The 13,762-nt window shown below is 51.1% G+C and overlaps 1 protein-coding gene across 1 annotated transcript in view; it reads left to right on the top strand.

Moving 5' to 3' along the window:
- Positions 1-13,762, top strand: part of DYNC1H1 (dynein cytoplasmic 1 heavy chain 1) — a 67,790-nt gene that overhangs the window by 24,737 nt on the left and 29,291 nt on the right. Inside the window, exons 11-29 of the mRNA XM_039251203.1 lie at positions 1,333-1,479; positions 3,959-4,099; positions 4,455-4,631; positions 4,764-4,874; positions 4,969-5,088; positions 5,647-5,886; positions 7,595-7,750; positions 7,881-7,994; positions 8,423-8,533; positions 8,612-8,821; positions 8,978-9,124; positions 9,331-9,497; positions 9,597-9,770; positions 10,691-10,856; positions 10,938-11,126; positions 11,219-11,413; positions 12,036-12,318; positions 12,543-12,643; positions 13,114-13,273. Of these exons, the coding sequence (XP_039107134.1) occupies positions 1,333-1,479; positions 3,959-4,099; positions 4,455-4,631; positions 4,764-4,874; positions 4,969-5,088; positions 5,647-5,886; positions 7,595-7,750; positions 7,881-7,994; positions 8,423-8,533; positions 8,612-8,821; positions 8,978-9,124; positions 9,331-9,497; positions 9,597-9,770; positions 10,691-10,856; positions 10,938-11,126; positions 11,219-11,413; positions 12,036-12,318; positions 12,543-12,643; positions 13,114-13,273 (3,109 nt within the window). The remainder of the gene's footprint in view (positions 1-1,332; positions 1,480-3,958; positions 4,100-4,454; positions 4,632-4,763; positions 4,875-4,968; positions 5,089-5,646; positions 5,887-7,594; positions 7,751-7,880; positions 7,995-8,422; positions 8,534-8,611; positions 8,822-8,977; positions 9,125-9,330; positions 9,498-9,596; positions 9,771-10,690; positions 10,857-10,937; positions 11,127-11,218; positions 11,414-12,035; positions 12,319-12,542; positions 12,644-13,113; positions 13,274-13,762) is intronic.

Raw genomic sequence — 13,762 nt, forward strand, 5'->3', positions numbered from 1 at the left:
CAGGGGAGGGTCAGAGAGAGAGGGAGTCACAGACTGAAATAGGCTCCAGGCTCTGAGCTGGCAGTCAGCACAGAGCCCGACGCGGGGCTCGAACCCACGAACCGCGAGATCATGACCTAAGCGAAAGTCGGATGCTTAACCGACTAAGCCACCCAGGCGCCCCTCCTTTTTTTCCTCTTAATGCTTGAAAACTGTTTTCAGTTTTGAATATTACACATATTGATTCCCAGAGCATACTTTTTAAAACACAGAGATGCGGAAAAGCAAATGGGTGTGCTGAGCTAAAGCAGTTACGCAGTGGAGACGGGCTGGGGAATGTTGCTTAGTTTACAGCAGCACTGGTGGGGGACACGGACTCACCTTGCCCTTGTAAACCTACGTCCGTGCCGCATGCCTGCCAGCTAATGCCAGTCTTGTGTCACTGCATCAGTGACAGTTCTGAGGTCCCCAGGTCATTATGTCCAGAGATCACCACGTACATTAAAGCAGGTGACATTGAGCACCCATTATGTGTCCAGTACAGGGAACCCAGGAGGCGCCTAAGCAGTGCCCACCCTCTAGCTTCTTATCCTCTGGGGAGGGCCGTGCACCCCACACGTGAGTTGCAGAAGACCCTGACTTCCGTTAAAGTAACAGACCCGTGTTTCAGACTCAGTAGGCTCATAAGTCAGAGGGAGAAAATGTTATGCATCAAAACCATTTTTTTTCACTTTGAGAAAAACTTTCATATCAAGAAAATTCCTTTAAAATGATTCTAATGCTTTATGGGGCGCCTGGGTGGCTTAGTCGGTTGAGTGTCCGACTTTCGCTTAGGTCATGATCTCACGGTTCGTGGGTTCGGGCCCCGCGTCAGGCTCTGCTGACTGCCAGCTCAGAGCCTGGAACCTGTTTCAGAGTCTGTGACTCCCTCTCTCTCTGACCCTCCCCTGCTCATGTTGTCTCTCTCTCTCTCTCCTAGAAATAAATAAAACATTAAAAAAATAATAATAATAAAAAAAATACAATGATTCTAATGCTTTATATGACAAAAAAGTTCAGCTGTAATTTGTACATTTCTACCCAGTTTTGAATTTAAACTTTCATAGCACCTGATTTTACTTGAGAGAATTATTTGGTGACAATCACGTACATGTATACCCAGTGCCATTCGAGTAAAGACGCCCCGGGGGCGTGCAGTGATTTATTAGTACATCAGCGCCTCTCTTCGGTATTAGCTTTTTAATCAAGAAATGATGACCCTTCTTGTGAATGCTGATCCTGGCGGCACAAATGCACAAAAGCCATTTTATTAGAATAGATTTTTGAGTAAGAAATGAAATTTTTCTTTTACAGAATGTTGTTCATGAGCTAAGAATAACCAATCAGGTCATCTACCTGAACCCGCCCATCGAAGAGTGCAGGTACAAGCTGTACCAGGAGATGTTTGCCTGGAAGATGGTTGTGCTGTCTCTTCCGAGGATCCAGAGTCAGAGGTACCAGGTGAGCCTTGCGGGGACCCACGGGGACTTGCACCACGGGCCCTCCATCCAGGCCTCCCTAGGGCTCTGGGGCACTGCCTCTCCATTGTGCCTCTTGAAGTGGTGCTCTCGACTCCGGACTTGGGACTCCACATTCTAAGGGAAAGCTAGAGGAAGCCTTGTGGGATGTGGCATTTTACCCCCAGTGGCTGCTTTTCCAGATCGTTGCCTCTGCAGTTCTGATCTCGGTAGTCTCTCAGAAATTCCCCCCTGTGAACTTCTCCAGGAATTTTAATTCTTTTTCTCCCACCCCTGCTTTCTAGAATGGAAGATTGCAGATACATGTGAAAGTAGAGGGAATCTCGTGAGCTCACACCAGCCTGTTTTGTTTACCATGTGGCCAATTTAAATTTCTGTTCCTTTCCCTTCCCCTCCCCCCACCAGATTATTTTAAAACAAATCCCAGATATACTCTTACTAATGTGCTTCTGAAGCAACAGGAAGACTTAGAAGATTGATTAGTTCCTGGTCTCTGAGCAGCATTACTTCTAAATAGGACTCGTGTTTTCAAATAGGTAGATTTCCAGAACCTCTGTTGTACCAGGCTCTTCTAGAAAGTCTCAGCTTTGAATATAAGCAGCATAGGCTCAGTTCTCAGGTGTTTTTGTGGTAGCGGTCCCTGTAGACTGGGCCGTGGTGTGGTGGCCCCCTGTAGACTGGGCCGTGGCAGCAACCAGCTAATCCAAACTGCGCTGTGAGCACTGGTTCCTTTCGCTCTGGGAGTCTGTGCAGACTGCAGGCTATTTCTCGCCAGCTTCTCTCCGTACTGCTGTCCTGTTTGTCTCCACACCGAACAGACAGAAGCCATCCCCTTACGCTGGAGCCATGCCCGTGCTCTGTGGCCCAGCTCCCCTTCCCTCTGCTGCGCCTCCTGTCGGCGAGGAAGCCTCACCTGTCACCCTCCAGCCACTGTACTTCTCAGCAGCCCTTGGAGAAAACACGGAGGACTTGTCTGCACACCTGCTCCGGGTCCCTGTCCCAGCAGGCCTGTCCCCGCTGCTGAGGGGCAAGCTGTGGCGGGATGGGACAGTGTGCGCCCTCCTGCTTGATCCACGTGTTCCGCTTGGCTCTCCTGGTGTCCTGGCTGCCTGTGGCTCCTCCTTGGCTCTCCCTCTTCTGGCCCTTACCTTCTGAGTGTGCTCTCCATCCCTGGCCGCCTCATCTGGTCCGTTCACTTTAAATGCCGGCCATATGGGACAGCGCTGTGCTCATACCTCCAGCCCGGCCTTTATCCTGAGCTCTAGACCCATCCCCACAGCTGCCTCCCGGGCATCTCCACGAGACTGATGGGTCCAGAAACTCTGAGTGTGTCTCTGACCCCTCCCTCAGACTAGCTGCCACCCCCAGTTTTTCTTTTCTCTGCCTTCAACCTTCTCAGGCCTAAGTTGAGGTGTCATCCTTGCCTCCCACTGTGTCTGCAGATGAGCCCTGGTCTTTCCCACATCCACTGACCCAGTGGTCCCAGGTACCATCCCTCACTTGGATTCTTAAAGTTCCAAGTTCCCTCCTGTCAGGTCTCTGTCTGCTCCCACTGCCCGCCCGCCCCCCCGCAATTTATTTTCAACACTGCAGCCAGAGTAAGTCTTAGAATCTATGTCGGTCCTGACACTGCTCTTCTCAGAGCCCACTGATGGCTTCTTGTGTCACTCGCCATGACAGTCCCATGTTCTATGGCAGAGTGCTGGGCCCCACGTAATATGCTGCTCGTTGCTTCTCTGACTTGAGTGCCAATATCCCCCTCGCTGGCTCTGTTGCAGTCACACTGGCCTCTTGCTCTCTTCAGACATTCCAGGCAGGCTCCTGCCCCTGGGCCTTTGCACTTGCTGACCTCCCTGCTCAGAACCACTGGTAGCAATATACTGACATGGCTCCCTCTCCCCCCCCACCGGTCCTGCCCAGTGAGGCCTTCCCTGACCTCCCCCAACCCCAGACTCCCAGCCCTCCTTTCCTGCTTTATCTCCATAGTACTTCTCACTGGCTGAGAAGGTCTCTTCTCCCACAGAATGTGAGCCTATATGAGCAGAGTTTTTTGTCTGTTTCTTGTGCCTACAACAGTGCCTGGCACATAGCCAGCACTCAGATCATTCGAACGATGAATGTGTCATCATGTCCATCATCCAAGTTGGCATAAACATTTGGTCATGGCAGTCTCTGTTCTTCAGACATGGCCTCCAGCCTTCCGCTCTCAGATGACAGATTTAGGTCTCAGAGTGCCCTGTATCTGTTTTCGGGTTTTCTAGCTTGTAGTTGATCTGAGGTCTCTTCACTGGTTGACGAGTTGAGTAGACTTCTGATTTCTCATGGCTGGGGTAAGCGGATGTCACAGATGCCATTTGTATAGTGAGCTATCCCTTCAGTTCGTTTGAATTCAGCGAAAGGTGGCTCTGAGCTGGACGCTTGTGTACACACTGCTTGTGCTCCTCCTGGCCCTGCTTGCTTAGGTGGGCGTGCATTACGAACTGACTGAAGAAGAGAAATTCTACCGGAACGCTCTAACGCGGATGCCTGATGGCCCCGTTGCCCTGGAAGAGTCTTACTCTGCGGTCATGGGCATCGTGACTGAGGTCGAGCAGTACGTCAAGGTGAGAAGCCCCCCGTCACGTTGAAATACATCGCGGAATCTGTTTACATAGTGAGCGTGAGGTCTGATGGACCCGGGGGCCGAAATCTGTGTCATGCGTATCTGATACAATGCGATTGATGACACTTGGTTATTTTAAAGCAGACAGTGAACGGCAGGACCAATCTTAAGGAATATTAACTAATACTTCAGAGAGCAGTAAATGATATTCTTTTTTAATATAAAAATTCTGAGAGTTTGAAGTTAATTTTTCTAACACCATTGACGACAAGTGAGACGTGTGAAGCTAATACACGTTAACGTGCTGTAAAGTGAAAGGTCCGGCTGTGCTATTTGACTGTGCGGTTCGTCTGCAGGTCTGGCTTCAGTATCAGTGCCTGTGGGACATGCAGGCTGAGAACATCTACAACAGGCTTGGCGAGGACCTCAGCAAGTGGCAGGCTCTCCTGGTGCAGATAAGGAAGGCCAGAGGGACTTTCGACAACGCGGAAACCAAGAAGGAGTTTGGGCCAGTGGTCATAGATTACGGCAAGGTGGGCTCCGCCCCGCTGGGCAAGCGGTGGAGGTTGCGGACCGTCACGGCAGCATCTGTGGGTGACGGACGCGGGTGAACACCCCGGTATGGGGGGCTGAGGGTCTGTTGTCGTGGGCTCACTCACCCGCAGGTGCAGTCTAAGGTGAACTTGAAGTACGACTCTTGGCATAAGGAGGTCCTCAGCAAGTTTGGGCAGATGCTTGGATCAAACATGACAGAATTCCACTCCCAGATCTCGAAGGTGAGGAGGCGGGGTCCTGGCGGGATCCTCGAAGCGGCGTGAGTCCGCTGGCAAAGCCGCAGCTCCGTGTTGAAATCCTGTGCTCTCCACACAGTCGCGGCAGGAGCTGGAGCAGCACTCGGTGGACACGGCCAGCACCTCCGACGCGGTGACCTTCATCACCTACGTGCAGTCTTTGAAACGAAAGATAAAACAGTTTGAAAAACAAGTCGAGGTGAGCTCCGTGAACAGGTAAAATCCTCCTCGTCACCTGGTGAAGCCCGGTTTCTTAGATGCGTACAGGCCCCCACCATGTCTCTGGCTCCCGGCGCGTGGACCTGGTGAGGGCAGGCACTGGCCTGGGGATCTGCATTTGACACCGCTCTCTGGGTGATTTGTAACCGCGTCGGGGTCTGAGCACCACTGTGTTTCGCTTTAAAATCTTTTACTTTAGTTGTTCTTTGAGCCCTCAAACTGGCATTCTGTGTATGGTTTGGAAGGAGGGGGTGAAGCACAGCCTGGCGTGCTTTCAATCCTCTCCAGGACTGCCTTCCCCCCCCCCGTTTGGCTGCACAGGCACTGTGATGCCCCAGCCATGGCGGCCCTGGGCCGTGCTGCTTCCTGAGCCCTGAGCTCTCCGCGTGGAAGGTTTCTGGAGAAGAGCAGAGCAGACACATTGTTGTCGTCGTGTGTCCTGTAGCCCCGTAGCCCCAGGCCGCCCTCCCTTTACGTGGGAATCTGACAACAGCGTGTGGTTGTTGCACTCAAGCCGCCTGTGCTCTGGCTCCCACAGCTCTACCGCAACGGCCAGCGGCTACTGGAGAAACAGAGGTTCCAGTTCCCACCCTCCTGGCTGTACATCGACAACATAGAGGGCGAGTGGGGCGCCTTCAATGACATCATGCGGCGGAAGGACTCAGCCATTCAGCAGCAGGTGGCGAACCTGCAGATGAAGATTGTGCAGGAAGACCGGGCCGTGGAGAGCCGCACCACCGACCTGCTGACCGACTGGGAGAAGACCAAGCCGGTCACGGTGAGGCCCGCGGCGTGGTGCCGCATCTTTCCTCCCAAACTTCTTCTTCTTCTTCTTTTTTTTTTTTTTTTTAATGTTTTATTTTTGAGAGAGAGACTGCATGAGCAGGGGAGGGTCAGAGAGAGAGGGAGACACAGAATCCGAAGACAGGCTCCAGGCTCTGAATTAGCTGTCAGCACAGAGCCCGACACGGGGCTCGAATCCACAGACCGCGATATCATGATCTGAGTCGAAGTCAGACGCTTAACCAACTGAGCTCCCCCAGCACCCCTTTCCTCCCAAACTTCTAAAGTCTAAGCTGTGGCTTAGTTTTCCCAGTAATGAGGACTTCTCCTTTTTGTAATTAAAACTTGCACCTGGTGTATTTGAAAAGCGAAAGCCAACTTAGATCTCTTTGTACCCAGAATCCCTCATGATGAGCATTTAAGTCACGTTTTAGTTTTAAAACCTAAAGTTTCATGGTCCCTAAGTTATCCTCTCCTTGAGCACCGACTGTTTTGTGTGGTGACCATGAGGGACAGGAGCCCCCGGCCTCATGGAGTCACACTTCAGTGGGAGACACGGAAAAATGAGCAAAGAAAATGTGGATTTGAGTCAGGTGGTGAGACGTGCCATGTGGAAGGGCGAGAGCCAGGAGAGAGAGCAGTGTTTGGGTGCCCTGCCTTGTGGGGAGGGGGTGTTGGAGAAGACCTGAGGGAGGGAGGGCGGCTGGCAGGTTGCACAGATGGCCGGGGAGGGCTTCAGGCAGAGGTGGCGGTGAGTGCCGGGCTGAGCAAGAACGGAGCAGCACACGTGGTTTTCCGGGGCTGAATTCAGTGTCATTTACTTAGACGTCGAAACACAGGCAGGAAAGAGAAGGGGGAAGGTGGTCATGGTACCTTGAACGTTAATCTGATTTCTAGTCTGGGTGTCGGTGACCCACACCGGGGCCAGTGGCAGGTGTATGTAGCCCCGTGCTGCCTCAGCCCTGGCTGTGCTGCGGTACCCAGAGGGCCTGGTTTGGCTTTAATTTTGGCTCAAGGGCCCCTGTTTTAAGGGAGGTCTTTGCTTTCACTAAGCCCAGCCCCGCAGCTTAGGCAGAAGGCCAGCTCCAGCAGGGATTGAATATTGATCAATAGGCAATATCCTGATCACCAAAATTTGAACGTTTCTTACCGCTGTTTTTTACTAGCAATGTGTTCTAGTTTCAAATGTAGTTTTCGACGACATTTTATATAGTCATTCTCAAGTTATTAAAATGAAGAGGAAGCAAATAGTAGTTTAATGCTCGGCTAGAGGCCATTTCCCTGAGGACTCATTCTTGTCTCTGGAACTGGTGTCACAGCCGTGTGTCTCAGAGAGGGCGTGGCCACTCCCCCTCCCACCCCCCGTGCCCCCAGCTATGTCCTTTCGGGTCAGGAGCGTCCTGTTCCAGGCCCCGGTCTGTCCTGACTCCTCCCTTCCTGTCTCCCAAGGCACTCAGTGAGACAGAGCAGGGCTCCACCTTTCTCATTCCTATCTGTCTTTATGTCAAACACGGAGGTAGAAGTTACGCTCAGTGATGTACATGGACTATGAGTGTGCGTCTTGCTGAAGATTCGTGTGTGTGGACGTGTTCAGGGCATCACAGATTTCCCAACTCCCTTCGGGCGCTCTCCACCGTTTCAGAGCCCGAGCATGCTTCTGTCCTGGGACCTAGCACTGCAGCTGTGCTCTTTACTGCTTGCAGGGCAATCTCCGCCCAGAGGAGGCGCTCCAGGCTCTCACCATATATGAAGGAAAGTTCGGCAGGCTGAAGGACGACCGGGAGAAGTGTGCAAAGGCCAAGGAGGCGCTGGAGTTGACCGATACAGGGCTGCTCAGTGGCAGCGAAGAGCGTGTTCAGGTGCGGACCGTGGGAGTGGGGGCGCAGGGGTGGGGCTCCTTGGCCTGCGGAAGGGCCGTGTGAGGGGCCCTGCCAGACCCGCAGTGGTTTCCACGTCCAGAGTCTCACCGCTCTGCTGTCGTGACTGCAGGTGGCCTTGGAAGAACTGCAGGACCTCAAAGGTGTTTGGTCGGAACTTTCCAAGGTCTGGGAGCAGATTGATCAGATGAAGGAGCAGCCGTGGGTTTCCGTCCAGCCTCGGAAGGTACGTCGAAAGTAGATGTTGCGTATACCATCGTATGCTGTGAGTCGTAGACTTCACTCAGGAGCTTCGCAGTCAGGGAACTGTATTGTGCATCCACAAAATGTCACACGATGTTCATTTATGGTATTTATCTGGACCAATGGGAAATTTATTTGAAAACCACTTTTTTTAAAGTTTCTATTTAATTTTGAGAAAGATACAAAGAATGAGTCGGGGAGGGGCAGAGAGAAGGAGAAAGAATTCCAAGCAGGCTCCACCTGTCAGTTCAGAGTCTGACACAAACTGTGAGATGATGATCTGAGCCATAATCAAGAGTCATGCTGAATTGACTGAGCCACTGAGGCACCCCTGGAAAACATTTTTTAAGATGTTTCACCATTTAAGGAAATGTTGGCAAACTAAATATCATTTTGTGTTTCTCTTCACAGCTTCGACAAAATTTAGATGGCCTCCTGAACCAGCTGAAAAACTTCCCTGCCCGATTACGGCAGTATGCCTCCTATGAGTTTGTCCAGAGGCTTCTGAAAGGCTACCTGAAGGTAGTGATCTGGTGCTGGGGTCATGTGCGTCCGTCGGGAACACAGCTGCACGGGTGACCTTGCCTCCTCTCCCCGCAGATAAACATGCTGGTGATTGAACTCAAGTCTGAAGCACTGAAGGACCGCCACTGGAAGCAGCTCATGAAAAGACTTCATGTCAACTGGGTTGTCTCTGAGCTCACCCTCGGCCAGATCTGGGATGTGGACTTGCAGAAGAACGAAGCTATTGTCAAGGATGTGCTGCTCGTGGCACAGGGGGAGATGGCTTTGGAAGAGTTTTTGAAGCAGGTGAGCAACAGACCGATAGCCCCTTTTGTGTCACGTCTCAGGCTGTGATGTCGGTTTGAATTGTATCTGGCTCCTTTTGTCCACATGGTGCTTGGTTGCTTGTGCTGCTGCGAACGCCCACATGCTGATATGGAGCCTCTTTTGGTTTTGATTCAGATAAGAGAGGTGTGGAATACTTATGAGTTAGACTTGGTCAACTATCAGAACAAGTGTCGCCTGATCCGAGGCTGGGATGACCTCTTCAACAAGGTCAAAGAGCACATCAACAGCGTCTCGGCCATGAAGCTGTCTCCGTACTACAAGGTACCCTTGGTGGGGAGGTCCGTCCTCTGACCACGCTTTCCCCTGTGCGTTCCCTGTAATACCTTCTGATTGGCAGTTTCCAGAAGCCTGTTTTTGAAAGTGTGAATCAAATAAGTTGACATAATCTGCGGTTTTTTTAGTAAGTTTTGGCATATCTTTGAGTGAAGGTTTTAGCAGCTGGGCTCTGCTCCCCGTCTGCCCACCAGGTTTTCGAAGAGGATGCTCTAAGCTGGGAAGACAAGCTGAATCGGATCATGGCTCTCTTTGATGTGTGGATTGACGTGCAGAGGCGGTGGGTCTACCTGGAAGGCATCTTCACAGGCAGCGCGGATATCAAGCACCTGCTACCAGTGGAAACCCAGCGATTTCAGAGGTACGACCTCTAGCCCGGGCGCAAGAGAGCCGAATGGTAGATGCGATGGATAATCGTTCTTCATGCAAAGGCTAACCACGGTTTTGGTTTGATTTGTAGTATCAGCACAGAGTTTTTGGCCCTCATGAAAAAAGTATCCAAGTCTCCCCTTGTAATGGACGTTCTGAATATCCAGGGGGTACAGAGGTCTCTGGAGAGACTGGCAGACCTGCTGGGAAAGATCCAGAAAGCACTGGGAGAATACCTGGAAAGAGAGCGATCCTCTTTCCCTAGGTAAGATGATTGCTTGGATTTGCACTGAAGTCAGGTTTAAGTTCAGGAGCCTCCCCCTTCCCCTGGGAGTCTCTTTGACATCAAGAGTTTTATTACTAATAATTCACTTAATGAATGTTACTCCCTTTTCGTGCATTTATGCCTTTTTTAAAAAAAACATTTGTTTATTTTAGAGCATGTATAAACAGGGTAGGGGCAGAGAGAGATGGAGACACAAAATCTGAAGCAGGCTCCAGGCTCCAAGCTGTCTCGGACTCTTAACTGACTAAGCCACCCAGACGCCCCTATTTCTAATTATACTGAATAATTCCCCATTTTTTAATCTCCTGTTTGTTTATTAAGTTTCATTGAAACTATTATGTACCCTTTCAGGCAGCTGGCATCTCTTAAATATTCAACCCTTGTATTGTTTTCCAAGCGGCATTTCTTCCTTTCTTAATAGTTTGCTTACTGTAAATTGAACAGGCTTCTATTTATTTTGTTTGTTTGTTTTGAGAGAGAGAGAGAGAGAGAGAGCAGGGGTGCAAGGGGCAGAGAGCAAGGGGGAGAGACAGAATCCCAAGCAGTGCAGGGCTCGAGATCACGGACCTTGCGATCATGACCTTAGCCAAAATCAAGACTGGATACTTAACTCTGACTGAGCCATCTATGTGCCCTTTAAACAGGCTTTTAAAAAAATAAGTTCATGAAGAAAGGTGAATGACATAAAATGCACGGAATTCCTCTTCAGTATCTTGTTAGACAAACATGTATCTTTTGCTGAGGGCTGGAAGAAACTTGGACGTGATCTAGTTCAGATTAGAGATTGTCCACCACCATCCGAATCTAGTTTCCCTTCCTGCAACTTGAAGTTCTGCTTTGGTTCCCCTTAGTTATGTGTCTGTAGCATTTTACAACTTGAATGCTTTTTTTAATTTTAGGTTCTATTTTGTGGGTGATGAAGATTTGCTTGAAATCATTGGAAACAGTAAGAACGTAGCCAAGTTACAGAAACATTTCAAGAAAATGTTTGCTGGGGTTTCAAGCATCATCCTAAACGAGGATAACTCTGTCGTCTTGGGCATTTCCTCCCGTGAAGGAGAGGAGGTAGAGAAGCTTATGACTGTGACTTAGAACACTTCCCTCCCGCCTTTGTGCGTCTTCATTCTCAAATCATATGTATTTCAGGTTATGTTTAAAACTCCTGTGTCAATCACTGAACATCCCAAAATCAACGAGTGGCTCACGCTGGTAGAGAAGGAGATGCGAGTCACGCTGGCTAAACTTCTGGCCGAGTCTGTTACAGAAGTTGAGATTTTTGGTAAAGCAACTTCAATTGACCCGAATACATACATCACTTGGATTGATAAGTACCAGGTAACGTGTAGTAGAGGCGGGCCGGCGGAAAGGCAGACGTGCTGGCTGCTCTCCGAAACGATCCTTTGGGTCTCATGCCTCGTGTCTTCCAGGCCCAGCTTGTGGTTCTGTCGGCCCAGATAGCCTGGTCTGAAAACGTGGAGACGGCTCTGACCAGCATCGGCGGAAGCGGTGACGCGGCGCCCTTGCACTCTGTGCTGAGCAACGTGGAGGTCACCCTCAACGTGCTGGCCGACTCCGTCCTCATGGAGCAGCCCCCGCTGCGGAGACGGAAGCTGGAGCACTTGGTTAGTCCCGCGCCTGCCTGCTGACTGGCCCCTCACCTGTTAGGCGCTGTCCCTTCGGTGCAGGCAGGCAGAGGAGGTCATGCCTGGGGAGCACTCTGGTGTTAGGGAGACAAGGGGGGGTGCATTGGTGAGCTCAGGGTGGGCCTCGCTGTCTGTCCTACTGAAAGGTAGCCTCGGTGGAGCAGGGGAGTCCTACGTCCACGTCCTGGGAAGGAGGAGGCAGTAGCCTTGATCAGGGAGGGGTTCTTGCTCTTCTTTCTCTTGCTTGTCATCCCCTTGCGAGGGAAGTGCCCGGTGTGCCCCCGCTGGTGTCACGCCCAGCCTGTGGGGGACAACAGGGGACAGAGACGGCTGTTCTGACACACTTCATGCTAGTTAGGGTCTTCCCCTGAAGTTGGGTGTTTTTGTTTGCTGGTGGTTTGGTTTTGCCACAGCTCTTGATTCTGTGTCATTTCATGTGGGAAGAACAATTCTCCTGTTTCTAGAAGTGAATTTGTATTTTGGAATGTTTATGCAGCGTTACTGTAATTAGATCAAGCCTTAAAAGTCTGCTAAATGATCACATGCCCAGGAAAGACGCTGTACATGTACGACTCCGGTTGACGGTAAACTCTCTGTTCAGATTACAGAGCTGGTTCACCAGAGGGATGTGACGCGCTCCTTGATCAAAAGCAAGATTGACAACGCCAAGTCTTTCGAATGGCTCAGCCAGATGCGCTTTTACTTTGACCCCAAGCAAACTGATGTGCTCCAGCAGTTGTCTATCCAAATGGCAAATGCCAAATTTAACTATGGCTTTGAGTACCTGGGTGTTCAGGACAAGCTGGTCCAAACCCCCCTCACTGACCGCTGCTATTTGACCATGACCCAGGCCTTGGAGGCCAGACTGGGGGGGTCCCCGTTCGGTAAGTTACTCCACAGACCTAGACAGGTGGAGTCAGAGAGTAAATACAGTTTGTAAAAATTAAATCAGTGGTTTTAAATGTACTTCTTCATTATGTAGCTAATACAGTCTAGAACCTTAGATTCATTTGCGGTTGTCACATGTCCTTTGATTTTGTAAATGAACTGTGTGAGGCTAACGGTACCTCCCCGTAGACTCAAGTATTCATTTTTCTTCAAATAATAGGGCCGGCCGGGACTGGGAAGACAGAGTCGGTCAAAGCTCTTGGCCATCAGCTTGGACGCTTTGTTTTAGTCTTCAACTGCGATGAGACCTTTGATTTCCAGGTGAGCAGCTTTCTGAGTCCTCCTAAAGTCTAATGGCCTGAGAGGTCAGCTGGGGAGCACCACACTTGGACCCCCTGTGGGGCTGCCGGCCTCACAGCTTACGTGGCCCGTCTGGCCTCCTGAGTCCCAGGGATGTCGTTATTTTGAGTGGGGCGTCCAGCATATGTACTTTGGTGTTGACTTGAGCTGTGTGTTTCTGGAAGAGATGGTTAGTGCCTATGTGTGGGCATAAATAATGATGATGGAAAAGACTTTTTTAATCAACAACAGGTAGAATAAAAATAGCAACTCTGTCTTTGGAATCTTACTGGCGCAGGAGGAGAAAAGGTGTGATGCACTGCATCTGTACACAGTCACTGTTGTTAGTGAAGTACTTCTGTGTGCAGGCCCGTGCCTCCCGGGTGACCCTGATGTCCCCTGCACAGCTGCCCGGGGCGGGGGGTGAGCTCCTGTCGCTGCTCTGGTTTCAGGCGATGGGCCGGATCTTCGTGGGGCTCTGCCAGGTGGGCGCATGGGGCTGCTTTGACGAGTTCAACCGCCTGGAGGAGCGGATGCTGTCAGCCGTGTCGCAGCAGGTGCAGTGCATTCAGGAAGCGCTGCGCGAGCACTCCAACCCCAACTGCGATAAGAGTGAGACTCCCCTTTTCCTCTGCACGTTACTTAGCGGCTGGGGAGGGAGAGTCCCAGGGGGCTGGGTTACTCCCATCAGGGGGGAGCGGGCCCTGCTCCCTTGCAGTGTCGCTAACGTTTGATGATAACAGGAACTTGTCTTCCCAAAGGTCCTGCAGACCTCGGTGGAAAGGGGGTGTCGGGGAAAGCAGTGCCTGTGTGCTCGGCCTTCTCTCCGGGAGTAGAAGGGTTCAGTTGTGGGCGCTGGTGGTTTTGGTCGGTCCCAGGAAAGGGCAGTCTTCTTGAACAGCACCAGTCAGCTGCATCACACGGATACATTTTTATTTCTGCACCTACCTTCAGGCCGCATTTCTGTCCCTGCGTTGATCTGTGACACACCACCACGCAGGACAGAATGTGCACTTCCCGTCCCTAGTGACTTGTCCCATGTTCCCAGGGTTCTCGTGTAGGTGAGGTGTATGAAGGTGGGTGACGTGCTGGCAGGAGGGC

The sequence above is a fragment of the Hyaena hyaena genome, unplaced genomic scaffold (genome assembly GCF_003009895.1).
Source record: "Hyaena hyaena isolate Hyena2069 unplaced genomic scaffold, ASM300989v1 scaffold_386, whole genome shotgun sequence".
NCBI lineage: Eukaryota > Metazoa > Chordata > Mammalia > Carnivora > Hyaenidae > Hyaena > Hyaena hyaena.